A 23338-nucleotide genomic window follows, 5' to 3' on the forward strand; every position below is an offset into this window, starting at 1 on the left:
GTCCTGAACAGGCTTTCGCAGAGTTGCTATTGCTCCACTTCCACTGAGCAACACCCGACTGGACAGAGACATGTTGCAGGTCGTGCAGAACCACTCACAGTGAAGAAACCACAGCCTGGTTATGATTGTTGGGAAATACCATGATAGTCCCCTCCCGCCCCTTGTCTTAGGCTCATATATTCTGCATTTAGTCTAGAGTATGTCCTTCAAAATAACCATTTATATCCTTCAGTTCACAGAAATTTGTTCCACAAGCAGGCCAAGGAAAAAATTCTTCTCAAGACCAGTTTCTCTACTTATGAATTTTTAGACTAGCAAAACATTGCTTTGTTAAATGGACTTCCTGTAGCAAATCAATTTAATTAATCCATAGAACATCAAGAGATACTGTTCTATTGTATGAACAGTCACAACAGAAAAAGGTTGGGTTTAAAAAAAAATAATAAATTTCATGTGAAAAATCAAAGGTGTTTCATTCCGTGATGTAGAACAATATGAGAATCTGGTCTGATCTCACCAGTGATGCTGCTTTGAGTAGGAGGCTGCAGGAGATGATCTGCAGAGATCACCTCCAACCTCAGTAATTCTCTGATCCTGTGATGCACAGATGTTCTCCATAGGCTTCTGTGACATTTCAGGAAAGGAGGAAGCTTAAAAACGAAGCCAAAGATTTCTTTACCACAAGCCATCAATATTATTATGCACACATTAGTTCTTGCATGCCTTCTCGTCTACCAGCCACCACATCTCATTTCAGACATTAACAGACTCACCCAATGTTAAAAACATGTCTGCTATTATGTAATACCAGACTCAAAATGGTAAAAACCTTGTTAACTACAGAAAGCTAACCGTTCTGTGCAATACTACCAAGTAACCCTGTCAAATGTATATTGAAGTCACCTCTCCTGTTTCTGTAAGATTAAAGGACCCTGAAGGGAGCTATTGGATAAACAGCACCTCTGCTGAGTCCATCACCATTCTCACCCATTCTCTAACCCAGATTCACTCGGTGTTACTTTAAAGCTGTCCAGCTCAGTTCTCTTTCAGTGGCCAGTAACCACCATGGCCCGACCCAATACTCATGTTCTCTCTCCAGTACGGATACAGGAAATGCAAGTCTGTATGCAAGATAATCCTCATTTTCTTCCCAACCCCCAGTCTGCTGTACATTGTTAGCTATTTGTATCATAACTTAGCTATTTTCTAAGAACTATTTACTCTTGAATATCAAAATCCTTTTTCCCCCCTCCTTGCAGTAAAATGGACCCAAATGCAGCCAATAAAAGCAAACATTCTTTATAACACATAAACACAATTGATTTGTAATTACTTACCATTTCTACGTATTTTCCTTTGTAAAAACCTTTATTCCGAAAGTACTATTCTTCAGAACCTAGTTGTAAGTGCTTAAAGAATGCTCTTTTTTATTCCAAAACACTCATTTGTAAGTGCTTTACTACTGACAGAAGGACTTCCCGTTTGACAGAGGGGGCTACAAGCGGCTGCGAACGGCGCTACGTACGAGCAGCCGGTTACTGTACGTGTGGGGGAGGCTGAGCCAGGGCACAGGTGCAGGGGCTGCCCCACTGGCTGCAGCGGGAGCACCAGCGCCCCGGTTATTTTCAGAAGCTGCATACAAGCTGCATGAACACATCACATCAAATTTAACAGTAGGTAACATAAGTCTTTAAAACCCCATTTCTCCCCCACCCCCACAAAAAACCCCTAAAACCACATCCAAACTGTTCTCTCAAAACTACATTAAGCACAATTGTCTGAAAGGGTGGTGTTTGGTTTTGGTGTTCTTAATTTTTTTAATATTATTATTTTCATACAGAAAAACATCCTTCCTCATATGCAGCAGTTCCCTCTTTTCCCTTTGTCTTCTAAATTTTATTTATCAGGCTTGCATTCAGCAAACCTCAGTGCCATGCTAAATGAATCCTGCATTGCCTAGAAATCTCTGCTCTGTTTTACACTGCACAGCAAAGAGAAGCACATATGCTAAACAAATCCTGCATTGCCTAGAAGTCTCTGCTCTGTGTTTTACACTGCACAGCAAAGAGAAGCACAATAAAGAGAGATTAATTTTTGAAATGGCTTTGATTTATTCTATTGAATGACGTTCAGAGTTGGTGCTTTTTCCACAGGTGGAAGGGCATCAGTGTGAGAAGCAGCAGAAGCACCTGCACTTAATAATAATCTGAGCATTTTGGTTGTACAGACCTCTGTAAGAGTTTAACATTAACACGCTAAGATTTTACTTCCTTGATTTGCCTTTATGGACAAGTTTGCCTTATTAATTTGCTAAGTTCAACATTCCCACTCCTATTCGATTTTCCCAATACCACAAAGAAATACTGGTCTAAACATAACCGCTCAATTTTCTTACTGTTAGTCGTAAATTGGCCAATTCCCAACTCCTAAGTGCCCTGGCATTAGCTCTGCACACACACCCTCACGGCTGTTGGGCTGTTACAAAAGTGATAATGATGCTTTATTCCTATATGAAGATGGCACTGACTCAAATGAAAGCAAACGAAACCCTGGGCGTTTCTTTCCTCAAAATGTCTCCAAAGCAGCCCCCCCATGACAAGAGCGGCACAACTCACCTTTGTAGAGCACCACACTGACACTGGTGCTGTGTGTCACAGGCTGGTGGCAGCTCCTGCCCAGCACCGCTGCTGCAGCCGGGGCAGCCGGGTTACCCACAGAGGGTGGGCACAGCACTGGTACCACTGCCCCGGCAAAGAGCTGCCAGAGCAGCAATATAAACACATCTCAGCTGGCAGAATGACTCCAGTTACCACCTGCCCATTGGAATCCTGAATCTATTCCAGAATTTCCAATTGGGGGTAGGCAGGTAAGAAGTTATTTTAGTTCTGCATTGTGAAAGATGCACTTTTATGAGGAATTTTTGGGAATACTTGAATGCCTTTATTCAAATAAACAATTTCTGTATTTTTCAAGTTTAATAGTAAAGCAAAATTCCATGGGTATAGCTTAAAATTAGTAAGTCCTATTAATATCTTCATAATTATCTCTACACCTACTTGGATGGCATCTACATCTTTTTTGGTAAAAAGATTTAGGAACTACACTGTTAAGACTTTCAAGACCTAGGTACTGGTTGCTTGATGTATGTCCTTGATCAAAAACATACCACCCTTAATCAAACACTTGCCGGAAATATTCACAAAGGTCACAATAACATCATAAACATAAAAATAGCCACAAGATACTTGCTTAGATAAATTTATTAGTGCATAGGTTAGAGATTTATTCCCCTCCAATATTAACAATGAGGTTCACATGAAAAACAAGTTTTGTTTTGTTTTAAAACAAACTCATTGAGGCAGCTATAGAACAACAGGTAAAAAGCACAAAGTGGCCTATTCAAATTTCTGGTCTTGATGGGCAAATTATTCCATTATAAATAAAAAAATTCAACATGATGGGATTTTGGGGGTCATTTTAAGTAACCAGCTGTTAAACAGCAGAACTGATTTTACTCCCCCAATCCAATTTGTGTATCTGTATAAATAATATTTATGATAAAAATCTAGAAAACTATAGAATAAAAATACATTTTACCTAGAATGAGTACTAAGGCAATCAATCTTTCCTTACTTTGCATGTAAACTTCCCCACAAACATTGGTGAGTGTTCTGGACTTAGAGGTAAAGAAATTTGTTCATTAATGAAGCCGAACTTCTTGAAGTGACTTCTTTATGGCTGACTTGCAAAAAGACCAGTAATATATTTTTTTTCTTTTTTAAACATGTTTGACATCAGAATAGCTCCAGCACGCTCACAGTGTATTTGGACAGCAAAGCAGGAATATTCATACATACAACATAAATTGTAAACTTTGCTGAATTTCATTAAGTCAACATACTGAATTATAGTTTACTGAGTAACTTTGATCTCAGACATTTTCAAGAAAACATCAGTTTAAGGATTCTAACCTTTTAGGACAGAGTTATTGCAGTTAACATTATAGTTGAATATTTGGAAACACTGACTGTGTTTAAAAGGCACACGTTACACTTCCCTCTAATTTTCTTACAGTGTAAATATATCTACATATCTACATGGAAATCCTTAAACAATGAGAAGTCAAAAATTCACGTTACAAATATTTTACACACAAAATATAAAAATAACCTGTAACATTAAATGCAGTTATTTGGTTAAATATGAAGTCTTTCAAGCTTTCAAGTCTCACAAGCTAGCATTACAACAGGTATGTATATACTAAAACACTTCATATATGTTACTTAACACGTACATTTCATAACAAATCAGTGTCTTAGTTTGTATTATGTTTCAGGCTTTTCCGAGGGAGTTTATCCCTCTGTGCTATATTCACACATCCACGTTAGCAAGCTTCTGAGTAAGAAATGTTGACTTGGCTTTACAGAGAAAACGTGATTTTTGTCACATTCATATGAATGACAAGGCTGAACCAATTCATCAGTTTCCTTTGCTCAAGGATTATTTGTAAAATTATCTGCTCAGGTTGAAATTCAGCGTGCTTCATTACTGCATTCTTTTATCAGAACTGTTGCAACTAACTTTTTAGTATAAAAGGCAAGGAAAAATGTAAAGCAATTAACCTTAGTCACACTGAAAGAAAAAAATAAAAAACCCGGAAAGTGTAAAAAAGGTTTTTGTTTTTCTTCTCAAGTGTAATGCAATAGGCAGACAGTTAAATAAGTAGTCTTTTCAGGATAAAATATTTTAGCACTTCTTGGAGAAAATTATTTTAAGTATAAAGCTTAGATGGGTTAAGGTGACTAAATAATTAATACCCTTAAAGACATGGCTGCATCTCATAAAAATGTTCACAAGAGTGCTAGCAAAAGCAGCACTGGTAACATACTAAAATTCGTTATTAGAATTATATTAGCAACAGGAAAAAAAAACAAACAGTCAAAACTCAATAGTCTCTCAACTCCCTATTTAAATTGTTTGTAACACTGATATGAAAAAAAATCCTAAATTACTTTAGTTCAAAACAATTGAGAGCAAGTTTCAGTCTTACAAATGTATAGTTTATGATGGAAATCCATACGTATCCTAATACGTTCTGATCTTCCTTTAAGAGTGATTTTGTTTTCATTTTTAACCATTAGTGATAGGTCATCATCATGGAACAGTGTAAGGCATCATTTATGAAAAAAGGTTTGGTTTTACTGAAGATGTAGTTTGGAGTTTCTGCAGGTTCGTAACTCTTGGAATGTGCTTGCTATGATAGTGTTGTTGCTAGGATAATTCCAAGGATCACAAGCAGTACAGTTACACATACAATTATGAACATCAATTTCTGCAAAAAAGAAAAGTTGAGATTGAAATACCTTGTCAGATACAGAACTATTTAAATACATGCATAAATACATAAAATTAATAATACCGATACCTAATCTGAGTGGATTTTCTTTCTAAAGAAAATGCTAGATTGCTTTCTTTCCTAACATACATGTCACCATAGTTATGAGATGGAGTTATCTGTGTAACATGACTGTATTTTGCTTCATGGAATAATTGTTATTACTCACACCGACTTCCGTAAATACCTCTATGTATAGAAACAGATGCAATAGTGAATGTTTACTTATCAAGGTGAAGTCTAAGTACAGTAACACTGCTTACTGTCACCCTCCTTGGATAAATATTTGTAGCTTGCTCAAACCTTTACAACTGCACACTTAGTGGAATTCAATAAAATGTCAGTAAAAACATTGTGTAAGTTAATAGAACAGCTGCAAGGGCTGGGGGGCGCGGGGCTGGGAAGAAAACACAGAAAGGATGGGTTGTATATAAATGCAAAGTCTGACACTAGGTCAGGTTTTTCTGACTAAAAGCAATAATAATGTAAATCCTGTTATCTGCCCATAAACCAAATCTGAGAAGAAACTGTTAACATCAAAACTAAAAACTTCGATGTTAAGAGTGTTAGTAGAGGAAATTAGCTGTCTGAAATGACATCCCGCTCATAGCGCTTCCTATATACTTTGAAGATGTAAAAAGTTAAGTTTCTATTGGACTCAGAAGAGTTAACTGCTATTTTCTACTTAGTCTTAGCTAGGTGTTAATTTGACAGGAAATTGTAGATTAGTAAAGCAAAACCATGAAGACTGAAAGAATCCTCAAATTTACGTCCCAAAATTCCAGTTGGAATCTCTGCAGACTTCTTTTTTGCAAATATATTGTTATTTCCCACTGTTACATTTAGAATAGTATTAATTATTAACAGCTTTGACGTAAAAAATTTTTGGATATTCTGCAAGGCATGATGGCAAACTTCATGGTTGTAGACACCTACTTTTAAGAAAGCTCTACTTAGAACCATGGAAAATGCCATTTGATGAAGTTCCAAGTGTACCTAATACTCCGTATTTTAGTGCAACTTGTTTGCTGATGTGAACTTTCAGTATTAAGAAAAAGGCACTGAAAGGACTGAGAGACAATAATTGGATTTTTTAGTCTCATTTCCTTCTGTGTTTACGAGTCTTGGGTAGCAATTGCATGCTGTAAGCTTTGCAGCGTGCCACTAGATGTCAGTTTTCAATACTCACAGGCACAGCACGGGTACAGTATGCAGAGAGAAGATCCATCAGTATCTCTCAAGCCTATATCCCCCCCCATACTAACTGTAACCATATTAAAGGTTAGTAGAACAATACAAGTTACCAGAGCAAAACAGGAGCAAAATTAGTTGATTAGTTACTTACTGCCACTCTGGCAGGAAGTCATGCATGCTGAGGTTATCCAAGCATCACCGAATACCAACAGACAAACCAATAATTAGAGCAATTACGGCAATCAACACCACTGACACAATGATAATTATCCACATTTTCTGTCAAAAAACAAGGTATAATTAATATTAAGCACATTAAGAGTTGTATTTATTATCAATTTTTAAAGTACTTAGTTTTCCAATTCACTCTTTTATTAAAGCCTATAGTATTCTCAAATTGAGAGAAATTTATCTGTATACTCTTGCATGCATAAGAATAAACAGTTTAAAAGAGCTTACAGGTAAACTAATTTGATTAATACCTACATAATTATCAAAGATGAGAGAACTAGAATTTATAAATACATAAAGTGGCCTCTTTTGGCACTTAAGTATTTTTTTGTAAATGTAACAGGCATGTTATATATATGTAGATACATAAAGATACATTATTTCCCTCAAATCCAACTTGCCATAAAAAGCCTCACAAAATTGCACAGCCTCTCAAAAGGGGGAATTGTAACATCAGAGGAACACTTCATTCGGCAATCATACAGTTAAAAAATATAAAAATAAATTACTTCATAGTTTGATTTCAGAATACATTATTTTCTAATGGGAAGAAATATACTGAAGCATAGAATAAATTTCCATGTTAATGGAAAATGCCTGAACATCACTTTGAACTCAATTCATTCACAAAACTGGATGTTGTGCTTTAACGTCTTTCCAGAGGAAAGATCCCCCTAATCTATTATTACTTTTGTAAAAGTACAAAAGAAGAGTATAAAAAGAATAATTACAGATGGAATTCTAAAAAAGTAAGCCTGCCTATTTTACTGCTTTTTTACTCCAGGTAAGTTTACCAGTGACAGAGATCCAAAAACCTTTCAGCTTATTTAGAGTCTAAATAATTTAAGGTATCATGGTAGTTGATAAGAAAAACCTGTGAGTTTATCTACTAGCGTAATATATTAATTTTTCTTTTGGAGTTTTTACCTCTGTAATGACATTTTTTTAAAAGGAGAATTGCAAACATAGCCTTGCTTATCTGTTTCTATAGTAGAAGTTTCTACTCTCTACTAGTAAAATCAATTTTCAATATCAACTATAACAAATTAATTCACATTGGAAATTTTCTGATTTCTTCTGGATTATGGGTTTTTTTTGTTTGTTTGTAAAATCCCTTGGTAAATCTTCGTCTGTCCTATACTTATTTATAACAATGTTTTCTAAACCAGTATTAAATATCACAACTACAAAAAGTAAAATGTGTATATTAATTCTACCTTGAGGGACTGAATAGAACAACAAGATCAACTAAAATTGAAGGTTGCTTCATACTGTGCTAATTTAATATACTGACTAGTAAAATTACAGATAGATAGCATACCCTTCGTGCTTTACTTTGATATTTAACTGCCTTTTTTGTCTCTTCTTTTGCATGTTCCACATAATCTGATGCATTCATCACGTTCTTTTCTATGTTGTTGATCATTTCACCCTTAAAATGAAATTTTGAAGAAAAAAAAAATATTACTGGAATCCATGGATCCTTGTTTAATGAACTTAAGAGAAGGCTATAGAACATCAATGATTATTTTAAACAAGTGAATAATGTATATATTAATTGCTGACAAGGGAATGAGAAGGGCAGGCTCAAAGTTCTAACCAAACAAGGAATATTCATGGGCAGGGAAGGCGCATTTCTCCCTTTTGCAGGAAGAAATACCGAACACCTGAAAACATACCTTTGAATGCAAGGTATGTTTTAACAGCCAAAACTAAAAGAGACATCTAAAGAGATCAGAAATCCCTTATGTGCCTGAAAGTTGGGAAGGATATTGACTATTTTGACACAAGGTTCAACTGTTATCTAGGGAAAAAACCACATATAATAGCAACTTCAAATGTTCCTCAGAATCAAGGGTTTAGAATGTCAACATATGAAAAATTCAAATTAATTATGATGAATGAAATTTGGTAATGAAATGGAGGATTGGTGAAAAACTACAGTAAGTCTATTACCTGTGTTTCTGTCCATCAGAAGAAATAAGCAGCAGCAGTAAACAGCAAAGCATTAAAGAATGATGCACAAGTAACTTTCATTCATTTCTAATTCAAAAGAAAGCTGCTACCAATTTGCCTTGGCTATATATTTAATATCAAAGCAACACAAGAATTCCACAACAAAACCCAATTAAAAAAAAAAAGTAGTTCTTTCCAGGAAAATGTATCTCCTGAACATTATTCTTTTCACTTTCCAGCATAAATCAAAGAATTTTAAGAAGTTAAAAATGTTTTTGTAAGATAATCGGTACATAAAGACTAACAATAGAACGAATTTATGTACATTTTAATACAAAGCTTATGAATATAAGAGATGACTTGAATGACTTGTCAATCCCTTTACGTTCAGGTTATAAAGGTAATCATACTGTTGTATTATATGCAAATTGCATACCTCCTTGCTAAGGCACATTTTATTCTACCACAGTAGTCTTTTACCACGTCTGTGAGAATCCTAAATTCCCTAGATGTTAGCCAACATTCCAGGAGAGTTGATCTTAAACATGCACAAAATGTTCAAGCATATTGCAATATAAGCATGTTGAAGAAAATACTAAGTACGCCAACTGAAAAGAAAGTGTATGCTTATTTATTCATAGCATATACTGTGGTACATCTAGATTGTAAGTTTGTCTAAAACCAACAAACCTTTAGTGATTAACTTTCATATTCTAATCATAGTAAAAAAAACACTAAGTCTGTACTATCTGAACATAAGCAATTGTTTCTGCATTATTTCAAAGAGGAAGACTAGAGAAAAAAAATCCCACTTACGTAAACATGTTTGAATTGGTTCATTTACCTGAGTCTCAACAAACATTGCCATGTCCATAAACATTTCGTGTAGTTCCCGTATGCTAGATTCCAGTTTCATAATATCCTTGTGACGTGACTCGATTTCATTTAGAGCTTGCCTAGTTATTTGAGAGTCTGATATAATCTTCAGGAGAATAAAAAAAAAAAAAAAAAAACGGCAGTAAGTATGTCCTGACACATTTCTAAATAGCAGAAGCAAGAGGAGAGAGACATAACTGGACCAGAAATACATACATCAGAAGTGAAGATTGAAGGGTTACCACTCTCTAACATTTCTTCCAGTTCCTCATCAGTGGTGGTCTTTCCAGCTAGGATAAAAACAACAGTATGTCACATAACATCACTTATTCATTACTGAATGTAAAATTTTACCATACCAGAAGGATGACAATTCAAACAACAATCTTATATTGACCATCTTTCAGGATAAAACAATGTAGTGTTTCACCACTGCCAAGTGCCATTTTGCATATGAAAAAAACAGAAAATATTAAGTAGTAGTCAGAAAAATGTAGATTCAAAGCTGCAATGAAAGATTCCTGGTTGGTAGAGTTTTTTTATTGTTTGGTTTTGGGGTTTTGTTTGTCAAATTGAAGTTTGATCAGAAACATTTACAACGTACATATGAAGTATTGTAAAGAGGAGTGTTCTTCGGAAGGAAGAGCTTGAGATACAGAGTATATTTATATGACGTTCAATATTTACCTATTCAATCATGTCACATTGGCACCTAATTTACTCCCCACCATGTGGGCAATAAAGTCTTTGCGTAAATTTGGTTTTACCAACACAGGATTGCATTCATACTCCACAGAGAAGATGATTACCCATAGAGTACCTTCACTTTTAATAATACATCTAACAATTTATGTAGTTTATTATTGCATGCTTAAGCAAACGGGATGCTATTGATCATGCTGGTATGACAAATGCAAGCATTAGGAGTTACACAACAGGTTCAAGTGATTTGTATCGTATGGTTTTAAAAACTACATATCAAATCCCTGTTCTTCCCATGTAAATTAAGTTGAACATCTGTAATAACTTATATAATTCTGTCCTATCAGATGGAAGTTACAGTTTGAATATTACTTTCCGATGCTAATACCCAAGAATGCTGCAAAAGCTACTTCAGAATTTTTAGTGCTGAGGAAAAGCTGAAGGCTGTAGCAGGGTCATAACAACATTAACTTTAAAGAACCATGTACTGAGGTATTAGGGTCTCTCCCCTCAAATGTATGGTTAAAAATTTAACTTGCCCAATAAACTTCACTGAAATGCTGAATTGAACCATTAGCATGAAAGGCCAATGACAAACTTGAGAAGCACAAGAAAAGCAAAGTCTCCTTATAATTTGCCAACTTTTCTGCTTGCATTTCCTATTTCAACAATATATGTATTTGCTTTTACAGGAGATATTCAAGAAGGCTAATTTTAGATATAAGACATTATAGGGTTTTTTGCGACACCTTCCAAGGTAGATACTGTAGTTCAGAGTAGAGTCAGGTACCTTTCTGAATGCTCCTCATAATAATGATGAAATAAGTCAAACATGAACCAATCAACAAATGCTTAGAGTAAATCTAGCGGCAGCACTGATTTTATGTCAGCTGTATTATGTACTTACTGCAAAAAACAGCATAGCATAAAAAGAGATGCTGCCCTGTCTAGCATATTAATTTTGGAATGGCTTTTACTAACACTTGCTATCTTCAGAACACAGCTTTTCTTAATGTCTCGTTGAAAGTTGCAACATTGGAAATAAACGAAACAAAAGAAAAAGATACTTTAATCACTTTCAACATAAAAGAAACAATTAAGTGAGTTTTCTCTGTTTTCTTTACAGCTGTTCTGAAGAGCAGTATCAAAAAATTTATGCCATTTTTACCTCACATGCTTCAAGAAGATGTCCAAGATGTATGATGCTTTGTACCATCTTTAAGTAATAAGAGACAAGGGAAGTACTAACAATTTTTTTTTTTAAAAAGTGTATTCAGGTCACTTACTTATCTCTAATTGTCTCTGTATCCGACCTTTGCTGCGTTCTCGAAAAAGAGTTTGGGTCTCGTTGTATTCCGTCATGACCTCCACAAACTTGTGAGCTAACACAGAGTGCTGTTTTTGAGGATTTAAAAACGTGGAACAAAAATGTTTATTTTTTGTGATACAGCAAATACTCCTGCACAACAACTGATAGTGGTATGTACATTCCAACAAAACAGAACATGAAGTTCTGAAACTATTTCAAAAAAGTGAAACTCATTCTCCAATTTACTAGAATCCTTTTATTTTCTTTAAGCTTATGAAATGATCATACCTGTGTTTTTCTAATCCTGAGGTCCACTGATGTCCGATTAACATTTTCACCCTGATCAAAACTTTGTTCAATAGCTAAGAGCAAGACAAGAATATTATGAGTCAACATTCAGTCTAATTATTTAATAGTGTAGCTCAGTTACGTTGTAAATACTATTAATTATTACTTTTTTCATGTACAAGATCCCACGTACATGTTTAACATTTCAGGACAAGGAGAGGGGTGGCATATATATATATAATATATATGTATTTATATATTTTTTAATATATATTTATATATAAGAAATTAAAATAATTTTGATAATTGGCATAGATCTTAAAGCACAAAACCTACTTCGATACTCTTAACAGAGTAACACTACTGTCTGGAAAAAATTCAAAGATATAACAAACTGTGCTGCTCCTACAGTTTAAACAATAAACACCATACCCTGGTATTTATCAGGGGTGAAGCTTGCCAAGGAGGAATAAATTAGAGGACGATACTGTTACTGACACGGGCTGTACATGTTGGCAGGGAGGGGGTTCTCTCTTTTTAAAAAATGAGCTGCACAATAGAATTTCTGCATACATAATGGAGCTTTTATAGTTTAGAAGTTCAGCTGCAATGCATTAAATTTGTAACACTGCTACCATCCCGAATCATTACAGGCAACAGTAGTTTTATTTCTCCTCACAACTTACACTTTAACCTGGCTCGAACTTTATTAGCGATCTTCTTTATTTCCTCATTTAGCTCTTCAAGTTCTTCCTTTGTTCCTTTAAAAACAAACAAAAAAAGATTATTTTTTTTTTTTTTAAGAATTGTTAATGACTGCTAAGTCAGTAAGCCAGTAACCATCTACAACTCTTCCTTGCGATCTCATAATGGTATTCATACAACCATGCAGAGAAGTTTATTCTACTCTTAAGTATTTTAAGTATGATTTTTGTAACAGCACACTACCAGACGCCTGCTTCTTATGACAGGCCCTTACATTTGGGAAATGTTATTGCCAAATCACCAATTAAAACAGATGATAAAATATGCCACATTTTTTCTTAACACTTTCAGGGTAATATTAATTTGCTGGTCAAAATGAAAGTTCACTGAAGTCTCTCAAGTGAAAATACAGACTTATCTCATGTGGTTTTATGTCTGTTATTTATCACAGACTCATTGCTTTTACCCTTGTTACCATAACTGTACCATGCACTACCTATATTTTCTGAGGAATACTCTACAGAGTATTTATGAAGAACACAGCTAGATCTCTGTCACTGGGCTTACTGAAGACACTAGATTCAGTAGAGCATATGTTACAAACCATGTCATGTTCCTACACAGTTCAACGCACAGTTCGAGCACAATTTTTAACACAAACACAAGCTGATAAACGAGCCAAGACCACAGATTTTAAACATGCAGATGAACCCTGAAATTAAACCTGAGGTTGACTGTATATGATTGTTAGCACAAAACACAGTCTACAAAATAATTTTTAAGAATACAAACATATGTGCATCCACAAGCAAAGAAAAAAAGGGGAAAAGAAAAACTAACATCCAAAGTTCAGTTTTCGTCAATGAGAAGACAGATGTTAAGCTCACACTGCAACATTCCTCAAAAATATCTCAGCATCTTTTCTTCCTTTTTCTTTAAACCCTGCTCACAAACCCAGACAGGCCTTGAACTAAGAAGTGTTAAGAACAGAGAAGGTTCCACGTTTCTTGGTGAGTTCCCTAAACTTGAGCTTCAGTTGACAACTTCAACATTTTCACTAATTAAAAGAAATGCAAGTAACCCCTAAGTTTCTGAAGACACAATCAATTTTAAGATACTATATTAAACTGAATTTTGATCTAACAAAGGTTTGGATGATGCAACAAATATTCTGAAAATGTATTTACTCCAATGAGACTTGAAAAAGGTAAAAATAAGCAATTGAAAATATTAATTCAATACTAAGTATGGATATATTTAAATAAATAGTGTTACATTTTGCATTCTGAACACCTGAAGTTCTATTCTTTTAGGTAGCTAAAACAAAAATTATTTCAAAATATCTAGCTACACATATCTGAAATCTAAAAAAAAGTGATACTCACTTCCTTCAGGATTCGGTGCTGACAGGATAATGCTGTGCTGCTTCTTCACTTCTTCCACATTTTGTGCTATTTTTGCTATATTATTTCTAAGTTCCTCAACCTGGAGAAGGAGAAATAAGGGAATAAAAACATTAGAGTAATTCGAGGTAAAGATTTTTTTTTAAAAAATAAATCTTTGGTAGTAAAAACTGTGAAGTATCTGATTGCAACATTTATAAGTATCTGACAGAAATGTTGACATTTAAATAGCTTGCACTCTTTTTTAAGAAAAAATGGTATTCTTAACAGCAATTATATTCTGTATAACCAAAAACTTAAGTGCTACTATTCTTAATAAAAAAGATTTTAAAGTTCTATATGCAAATTTTTTGTTGACAGGGAGTTAAAAACACTTCTATGCAGTAAAGACAGAAAATACCCTGAAAAAAACAAGCAAAAGTGTCACCACTGTTCGATTTGGCAGACCATTGCAAAGCAGATTGGGGGGTGTGTATAGATGAATTGTTAAACCTAATTACAGAAATTAAAAGGCACAGAGAGAAAACTGTAAGATTTGATACATGGTGAAAACTCTGATTTTACCTGTTGGAAAAAGTCATCCATAAAATGGTCTTTTTCAACAATAACTGTCTCCCCATCTTCATTTCCTTTACACTGTAAAAGACAACAAAAAAAAAAATAATCTATGAAATAAAACTCAGGATACTGTTCTGAAACAACTATGACTTCCTCTGCATTACTACTGCATACACATTTTTGTCAATAGTCCACCAAGTCAAAAAAGTAAGTTTTCCTCTTCTGAGGACTCTAACCTAAAAACAAATAAGCAGGTAAGTCAAAGAAAGTCACCCAACTCCCACACAGTTATGAATACTGAGGCATGTACTGCTCTGTAAACAACTTCAGGACAGAACCAGTCTGGGAGTGATGCCACAGTTTTCATTACCTGTTAAAAAATTATTAAAATACAATTTTGCATATAATTGTTCTCTCATATCATAAGGATGCTTCCACAGCGAGTCCCACATAAACTCAAAATACTATTCAGTTCCCTGAGACAGTAAATCAAACCCTCTCAAAGAAATACTAAGGGGTGCTGATGACTGTGGTGAAATAAGCTAAACATCTAATGAAACCTAGAATAAAAAGCTATCAACATCTGCTTACTAGTTTTACCCTTGGGTGTTTTCGAGGTGGTTGTTCCAAAACAATTTAGACATAATTATGCTACGCTAAACTATACGTGTGTTACATCATCAACAGACCCTTAGAACAGAAGCCAAGGAGGCAGCAGCTCATGGTGACAGGATCTCACAGCCCAGTATGTCCCTCAAGTCACACTTCCCTAACCCTTGAGCCAGCCCAGTAGAACATATGGAACTTAACAATAACTGAGATTCAAATTTGCTCAAAAGAAGAGAATTAACATGCATCATATAAAGGCAAAGACTCCCAGCTTCCATGTTCTCTAGCTCCGTCTGTACAGTACACACTGTTTGAACTGCTTTGAATCAAAATTAGGACAAAATATTACTCTACCATAAAGTCAATGAGTTATCTGTGACAAAAACACCCAACACCTACAAGATAGGTAACGTTAAGGGATTTTCATGTTCAAAACTCCTTTTTTCTTACAAGCCCCTCTGCCTTTGACCTTCTAGCACTCACTTTCTGCTCCTAATCCCTGACCCTATTACCCAATAAGCCCTTTGTTTCTGGTGTTATTAAACTAGGTGAGATGTGTATTATTGGCATGACAATTCTGCAGGTTAATCCAATGTCAAACATTGCTATTATCTAATAAAGAAGGATATACTCAACAATGACCTACACATCAAAATCTTCTAAGACTGCCCCAAATCTTGGAGGAAAGGTATTACTTATACTTTGTAACAGTTCGTTTCCTGACAATTCAGGGAGTGCATAAAGCCCTATGACAATATTTTTCTAAGAAATCATCTGGTTTTTTTGCTCAGGGGAAACATAACATCTCAACTGAAATAAAGGAATTTAGATGCTATTTAGTTGCTATTGCTCTCCTGGACCACCCTCCAATCACTCACAATGAGCTGTGTGTCATTGAAGACTTTTTGCAGTTAGCATTTTGGGAAGATGATTGCTAGAACTCAATATTAAAGAATCTGCCCTTGGGGACTGTAATCAATTAACAGTCTTGCTTAATACAAATAATCAAGGAAGACTGTGCCTAAGTGAAGTTACCCAGCTTCTACCCGCACCAGAGACTGCAGTGCTACAAACCACCAGTTTTAAGTTCATATTTAAGAATGAGCTACACTTTAAAGACATTTAATTTTATTATCTGTGTAAAAGAACACCTTCCGCTTACGTTTACTGAGTAAAGAATAATCTTTCTGTTTATAACCACATCCTGTATTTAGTTAATTGAACTAAAAATAATGAAAATAGCACCAGCTAAGAGACTCAGCATGTCAGCTTTTAGTTTGGTTCAAAGACCTCAGTAAAACACTAAACACTGGGGTGAATCTTAAACAAATGAAAGATACAAAAATCTTACTCGAAGTCTTGTTTGGGGATGCCAGACTGGAAGGAAGCAATCGTGATTCCCACCCTGCAGTCAGCTCAACATTCATTTCACTTTCACATTTGGTTACAATGGCACCATTGACAAGCCAATTTGCTGTCTACAATTTGTTGAAGGATTTAAGGGCTGCCTACCTTGAACACTGGCACTCGAGACACCTAATGACTTGTCAACCTCTGTTCTCTACATTCTTAAATCATCACTTACCTAACATTCAGCCTTTTTGATAACTTCCTTCAAATTAAGTGATGCACCTGCTTTTGACAAACACACAATTCAACCAAGAACTCACATCAAGTTTAGCAGAGACAAATTGTTTCTCCTAGACCTTCCCTCCTCAGTATAAACAGTATCACAAAAAGTTTCACGTCAATGCCAAGAGCAAGCTAATAAAGTCTGTTTGCAGCTCATAACTTGACCTTGGGACTTAAAGTCTGGGCCACCCAACTCCATAAACATTCATAGACTTATAAAATATATCAAGTTCCCTAAAAGCTAGTTTGTATGACAGAATCAAGCGATTCAGACAGGATTATTTCTCAGCCTGAAGTAGGAGGTATCCTGATGGCTTATGAAACTTTTGACATTTCCCACACCTTATAGAATTGCAGAAAGAAGGATAGCTTGAGATGTCTCACCAAATTAATTGCTGGGCTCTCAAACTGAAAACCACTTTTGACCTAAAAACATGACTATTACTTGCCTTTGAAATTCCAATCAAACTTAGTACTTTCTCAGCCCAGATCAGGCCTACTCCTCTGGAGGGCTGCGAGGGTAGCACCTGACCACCACCATCCCCATCAATCAGACCAGAGAGCGTTATGACTTTCTCCTTATAACATCAGCATTTTGAGAAATTATTTTATAACAGAGTAGCCAAGGAGATCTGTCAGGCAGCTTTGGCAGGTCAATCATTAACACGTATTTAGTAGCATTACTGTACAACCAGAAAATCATATGGTAACAGTCTACAAGAAATTACTTTATGCTGTTGTGACAAGGGAAACATACAGCTCATCTTCAGAAAATTCCATGTTTGAACACAGACTAATGCAAGAGATTAACTCAGGAAAAAAGAGAACTCAGTAATGTTTTCCTCCTTCTGGAAAGGTTCTTTTTGCATTTTTTCCATACCACCCAATTCTGCCTGTTTTAACTTTTGTGACTGTGGTTCTTCACTCATTTCTAAATAGTTCTGGGGGCACTAGGTGAATGTCCAAGAAATAGCATACAAAAAGTCAATGCAGTTAATAGTTACAGTTCCTTGTTTAAAAAAAAAAAAAAAAGAGCTACAATCAAATGTATTTTTCAAAGGTTACGTCTACAATATCTTCAGTTAACACTCAAGAGTAAAGAAATATAGAAAGCTTGTATTTAAAATGATTCACCTATCAAGCAAAAAAATAAATTTCAATAGACAGCTCTTCATTCATTTCAGCATATAATAAGATGGTCATTTGAGCCACGTGAACAACGCACCCCAAACTTCAGATCTAAAACATCACACTTACCCAGAGGTTTATATCCTCCCTCTTTCATAAATGATTTAACAACAATAACAGAAAAAGTTGGACTGAGTTTTACTAACATACCTTTAAAAGGACATCTGTTTTTAGTATCTGACACTGGCTGAATGTGCTGAACTGAGCATCTGAGCACAGATCCTTCAGCTTTTTTAAAGTCAGTTTAAGATGGACTTGCAACCAAGAACAGCAAGCCACTGAAGGCTGGGAGAATGTTGTACACAATCATTGCTAGGTATTTGCCCTGTTGGGTTTTCTTCCCTAAATATCTACTGTCAACCACTGCTCAAAACAGTGTATTGGATCCAAAAGAACCTTTTATTCTTCCTTTAATTTTACACGAATTCGTTCTCAAAATAACTAAAACCAGTCTGAGATTTGGCCAATTGTCCAATTAATTGTATTAAAGGATGATTCAAACAGCTGAAATAATTTTGGCCTGCTTGGGATAATTCAGAAATTAAATTAAAATAATCCCCTAATACAGTTAGAGTTGCTATCTTCTGAAAAAGTATGTACTTCACAAGACTTCTTCTATCTTGAAAATAAGAGGAAGCAATGCTATCTGAAGGCTATATAACCTGCATATCTTCAACAACTTTTCCAGCAATCATTTTAGTGCTGTTTAACTGCCTTAATACAGCCCCATCAATAAACTTATCAAAAAGTTATGATAATTTGACATTAATGGCCCACAAACATTGATAAGTAACATTTCTCCCTCTTCTTTATAAAGGGAAATCTAGGAAAACATTACAACTTTTAATGACAAAATAGTTTGCTTGCTGTCAAATAAAATCCAGGAACACAGAAATGAGGACATATAAACTTAAATTCACATTTCTAATAAAGGGAATATTGTATTTAGTTAAAATGAGTCAGTGTAGACTAGCTAAAGCACTGGGATCTCTTAAACTAGTTGTGTGTCACATTGGGGGAAAACGGGGTGGATACAACTTACATGTCAAGTACAACCAAGGCAATACCCAATGGCATTTGGATATTAAGGGAAAGGCAAGGCAGAGTTATTCCTGAAGATTCTGCAGGCCCAAGCCTGTTTCAAAACCACAATGTATATGCTCTACCCTTCACTTAATGGTTTAGCCAAACAAAATACAATGGAACTACACTAATCAAACTGAAGCAGTTTGAGAAACAGGCAAACAAACGTTAATGCATCATTTCTTCAAATTACGCATTCCTTTTCAAAGCAATCTTTATGTGTGACCAAGGATCACTATTCAAAGCACTTACAAGGGAAAAATCGCTTCACAAAAACATGATCTTTTTCGACATTTCAGATAAAGATGTAAAATGGAAGTTGCTACTTCCATGAGTTCCCCGTGGAAATCAAATTTTATGAAACCCATCTCCTGTGGGTATGCAACTTTTCAAAACTTCGAGTCAACTGCACACTTTCAAGTGAGAAAACGCAGACTGGATCGTCAATAACTTCTACCTTCATTTTATGTTTCAATATTTTCTTCTCGAAAGAAGAAAACTTTAAGACTCTAACCTAGTTGTTAACTCTACAGGCAGTAAAATCAGCAATATTTTCAATATTTTCTTCTCAAAAGAAGAAAACTTTGAGACTCTAACCTAGTTAACTCTACAGGCAGTAAAATCAGCAATACTGACCATTGTGTTTAAAGTAGCAGCTCACTGCAGTACAGAGATGTTTTCATGTCAAATACTAAGGCTGGCTTAAAAACCCCTGTGTACAGTTCCTTTAAAAACTTTTAGCAATATCTAAGGGGGCGTGTTAGGGATTGTTTTATTTTTAAATTAAAAAAACCCACCACAAACAGACCACACAACAGACTGCTGCTGCTTCCCCTCAGTCAGAATGAAAGACATGTAATTGTTATGGATTATAAATTAAAAAGCAAATTTAGATCACCATTTGCTACTTCCTCTTTCTGTGAAACAAGCACTATCACTGCACTTTGGCACTTATTCTCACAACATTGGGCATGTTTAGAAATAAAAAAAGGGAGTAAGTATACCTGAAAGAAATGACACATTTCTTTGGCATTACTCTGAAACATCTTTCCCAGTAAAGATATGTAATCTAACAATGCAAAAACTTTTCAGATGCCAATTCATCCTTTTGGAGAAAAAGACGAAGAGACTGGTAATTCCTTCACTTAGAGACGGGGCTTCCAAAATGCATTTTGTGATTCAGAAGATACAAACTCAATTTTAGGGCAAACGAGCCCCAAACCTGCACGGAGCTCAGCACAGACCAACTTCTATGTAAATATGGGGTCCTGGAACTATCACAGGATCTCCATTTCCACTTCGTTTCAGGAAAAGAAAGAGTCAAACACTCTTTTTTAACCAAGCCATATCCTGTTGAAGACAGACACGATGGTACCTCCCTCCAACTCTCCCTTCTTTTTTAGGACACCGTTTCCAAAGCACAAATAAGGGAAAGGAAAGGAGCGTATAAACATAACCAGCTACCATTTTGTAAACACACGGAAAATAACATCGGGAGATAGCTTTATTGACGCATTACTGGTTGAACGGTTCCCCAACAGACAAATCTACCCAGCTACACCCCGGACAGCTCGAAAACGGCATTATTGCCCAGTTTATCTGCCGTTCAAAGCGCTGGGGCTCGGGAGGCGCTGGAGGTCAGGAGGAAGCAGGGGAAGGTGATCTATAAAAACCGGAGCAGCCTCAGCTCCGCTGCCAGCTGCCGGGAGGAAGCCGCCCCCCTCCCGAGGAGGGGGCTGGAAGGCGGCCCGCGGCGGCCGGGGCCCTCCCTGTCCCGAGGAACGGGCCGAGGCGCCGGCCCGGCCCAGCCCTGCGCTGACCGTTACCTCAGGCGGCGATAACGGCCCGCGCGGCCCTCGGACCCCGCCGCCTCGGCCCCCTCCCTCCTCGGCCCAGCCCGCCGCCCGCCTCCCCACCGCTGCCGGCCTTCCCCGAGCGCTTACCCTCACCTCTGCCAGGTCGGCCAGCCGGTCCTTCATCCCCGCAGCGGCTCCGCGCCCCACCGCGGCTCCCCAGGCTGTTACTGCTGCTACTCCTCCTCGCTCAGCCGCTGAGGGCCGCCCGCGCCCGGCCCGTTGTCACCGGGGCCGCCTCCCCCGGGGTCCCTCCCTCCCCGCTCGGCCGGGCGCTGCGGACGGGCCGCTCCACCTCCCCTCGCTCCTTCCGCCGTGCCCGGGGCGGCGGCCGCGCCCCCCGCCCCGCCCAACCTCACGGCAACCACCGACCCCGCCACGCATGCGGGGAGAGGGACGGGCGGGCGCGGCAACCATCCCCTTGGGGAGCCCGCCTAGCGCTGCTGACGTCACGGCGAGGCCGGCGGCTCGAGCGGGCGCGCGGTGCCGCCCTCCTGAGGTAACTCCCCGCCTTGCCGACGGCGGGGCCGTGAGGGAGCGGGCGGCTGCGCTCCGCTTGGCGAAGCGGCGGGCGGGAAGGTATGGATGAGCAGACTGGGGCCATGTTTAAGAATGTTTAGAAGAAAAATAAATGTTTGAGAGGGGCGCTTCGCGAGAGGGAGTGCTGGAGAACAGAGGAGACTGGACGGTACCACAGGTACCTGTGAGGAAACCCCCACCCTGAGGGAGCGAAATTATAACACTTGCAGTTTCGGGAGGCTGTCATGAGAGAAAAAGTTGTAAAAAAAAAAGAATTCTGACATGGTTATTTTTTTAGTTTAATTCTATTCAGCTTTTCTCTGACGTGATGTGGGCAGGCTTCAATCGGACTTCGTGTAATTCATGTTCAGTCTAAAAAGTGCATGGGTGGCATCCTCTCTTTGCTGGCACTTCTGCTCCTCACAGGCCACAGACACATCCCTTCCCCATTGCACAGCATGAAGCGATGGCTTGCAGTCTGCTGTGTGCCCCCAGAACGCTGAGAGCCGCCCGCATCCTGACTGGACACCATGAGAAAGCTGCACGCTCCCATCCCACAGCGCAGAAGACTTACTTTAACTCTTCCAACTAAAATGTGTTAATACACGCTGCCTGTTAGTGATGTTTAGAGCTGTAGTAAACCCACCAAAACTTTGCCAAAGTCTGAAAACTGTACAACAGGTATGCCTTAGAGGGCTGGGAGGTTCTAGGAAATAGAGCATGCACGTAATATGGGAGGCAGAAAGTCCTCCATGGTATTGTGTTCTGGAGTGCGTGCTACTTCAGACTATAGTCAATTACCTCTAATTATTAGTATCTCAGTTCTATCACAGACAGGCTTTATGTTCTAGACTACATGTTCAGTAACTGTAAATTCTAAAAATGTTACTTTTGGATACTAGGCATAATAATCCAATGCATAATTTGCCTCATATAGTTAAAGAATTTTATTCCACTGCTGGATCAAGAGTGTAAAGATCCTGAATTACCAGTGTATGTTGCTTTAATGACAGTAAATTGCTGAATTTTTGTTTTCTGAAAAAATTTAGATCTATATCTGCCCTTCATCAATGACATCATGAGTGTAGTCTCTTAATGAAACCTGCAGTCAGACCTGTTTTACATGGAGAAATGTCTTCTGAATATATATTTTGATTGAATTTTGCTTCTGTAGGATCCATTTACCTATCCATGCTGAAAGTGACTAATTTCCTCTTCAAACCTTTCAGTGTGATTTCCTGTGTTGCCTTCAACACCAGCGTGCAGACCTCCATTCCTTCCTGAGCTCATGTTCCAGAGACACTTCCGCAGTCTCGGCTTTAACTGGGAAGTACAATTATGTTCCTTTTCATTGCTTTCCTGGGTATATTGTTGCCTTTGTTTGCAGTTTACAAAATAATTTTGCTTCCTACTAATATAGGAGTTACATTCAAACATGCAGTTTAGCTCTGTGACCCTGTTGCACTTATATCCAAACATGCTGTTTAGCTCTAGGACTCTCTTTATCTCCAGCACTACCTTTTGTGCCATTCTCCATTTGCATCTTCCTTAGTAAGGGCTGCTTTTACTTTGTGCATTTATCTGCATCCTTGAGTTGCTAAGTTTCTTCACAGGTGAAGTCAAGACAGAGGAAATGTAAAGATCTTTTAAAAGTAATTATCTGCTGATTACTTAGAGATATCTTACGGACTCTAATCTTTTAGATAGTGATCTAACACTGCTGATGAGTGCTTGGAAGTGTATTGTTGCCTTTGCTGAATGGGGTTATCTGGTGGAGATGTTTTGTGGATCCTCTGAACTGAACATTTATACATGATGATAAAACAGGTGATAAAAA

The 23338-nt window shown here is 37.2% G+C and overlaps 1 protein-coding gene across 4 annotated transcripts; it reads right to left on the minus strand.

Moving 5' to 3' along the window:
* Positions 1-3242: 3242 nt before the first annotated feature.
* On the minus strand, positions 3243-21329 carry STX2 (syntaxin 2). 4 transcript variants are annotated; one of them, XM_014964517.1, is made up of 11 exons: positions 21079-21329; positions 14624-14695; positions 14042-14141; positions 12638-12712; positions 11952-12025; positions 11641-11749; positions 9869-9942; positions 9621-9758; positions 8142-8252; positions 6741-6868; positions 3243-5332 (listed from the first exon to the last, which is right to left on the minus strand). In XM_014964517.1, exons 1-10 carry the CDS (start codon positions 21106-21108, stop codon positions 6785-6787), a joined length of 867 nt encoding a protein of 288 aa, XP_014820003.1. In that variant the 5' UTR covers positions 21109-21329; the 3' UTR covers positions 3243-5332; positions 6741-6784. The 4 variants fall into 4 exon arrangements, with proteins under 4 accessions (XP_014820003.1, XP_014819992.1, XP_014819995.1 ...); XM_014964506.1 differs by having other exon boundaries at positions 21073-21329; XM_014964509.1 differs by lacking the exon at positions 6741-6868 and having other exon boundaries at positions 21073-21326.
* Between the last annotated feature and the right edge of the window lie 2009 nt (positions 21330-23338).

This window comes from Calidris pugnax, unplaced genomic scaffold, assembly GCF_001431845.1.
Source record: "Calidris pugnax isolate Ruff unplaced genomic scaffold, ASM143184v1 scaffold32, whole genome shotgun sequence".
Taxonomy (NCBI): Eukaryota; Metazoa; Chordata; class Aves; order Charadriiformes; family Scolopacidae; genus Calidris; species Calidris pugnax.

Coding starts and splice junctions, on each gene's coding strand:
- STX2 (XM_014964506.1), bottom strand. CDS start 21,108: ATGAAGGACCGGCTGGCCGACCTGGCAGAGGTGAGG. Junction 14,142..14,623: donor TGGATGACTTTTTCCAACAG/GTAAAATCAGAG, acceptor CTCCTTCTCCAG/GTTGAGGAACTTAGAAATAA. Junction 9,943..11,640: donor ACAGAGACAATTAGAGATAA/GTAAGTGACCTG, acceptor TTTTTATCCTAG/CTGGAAAGACCACCACTGAT.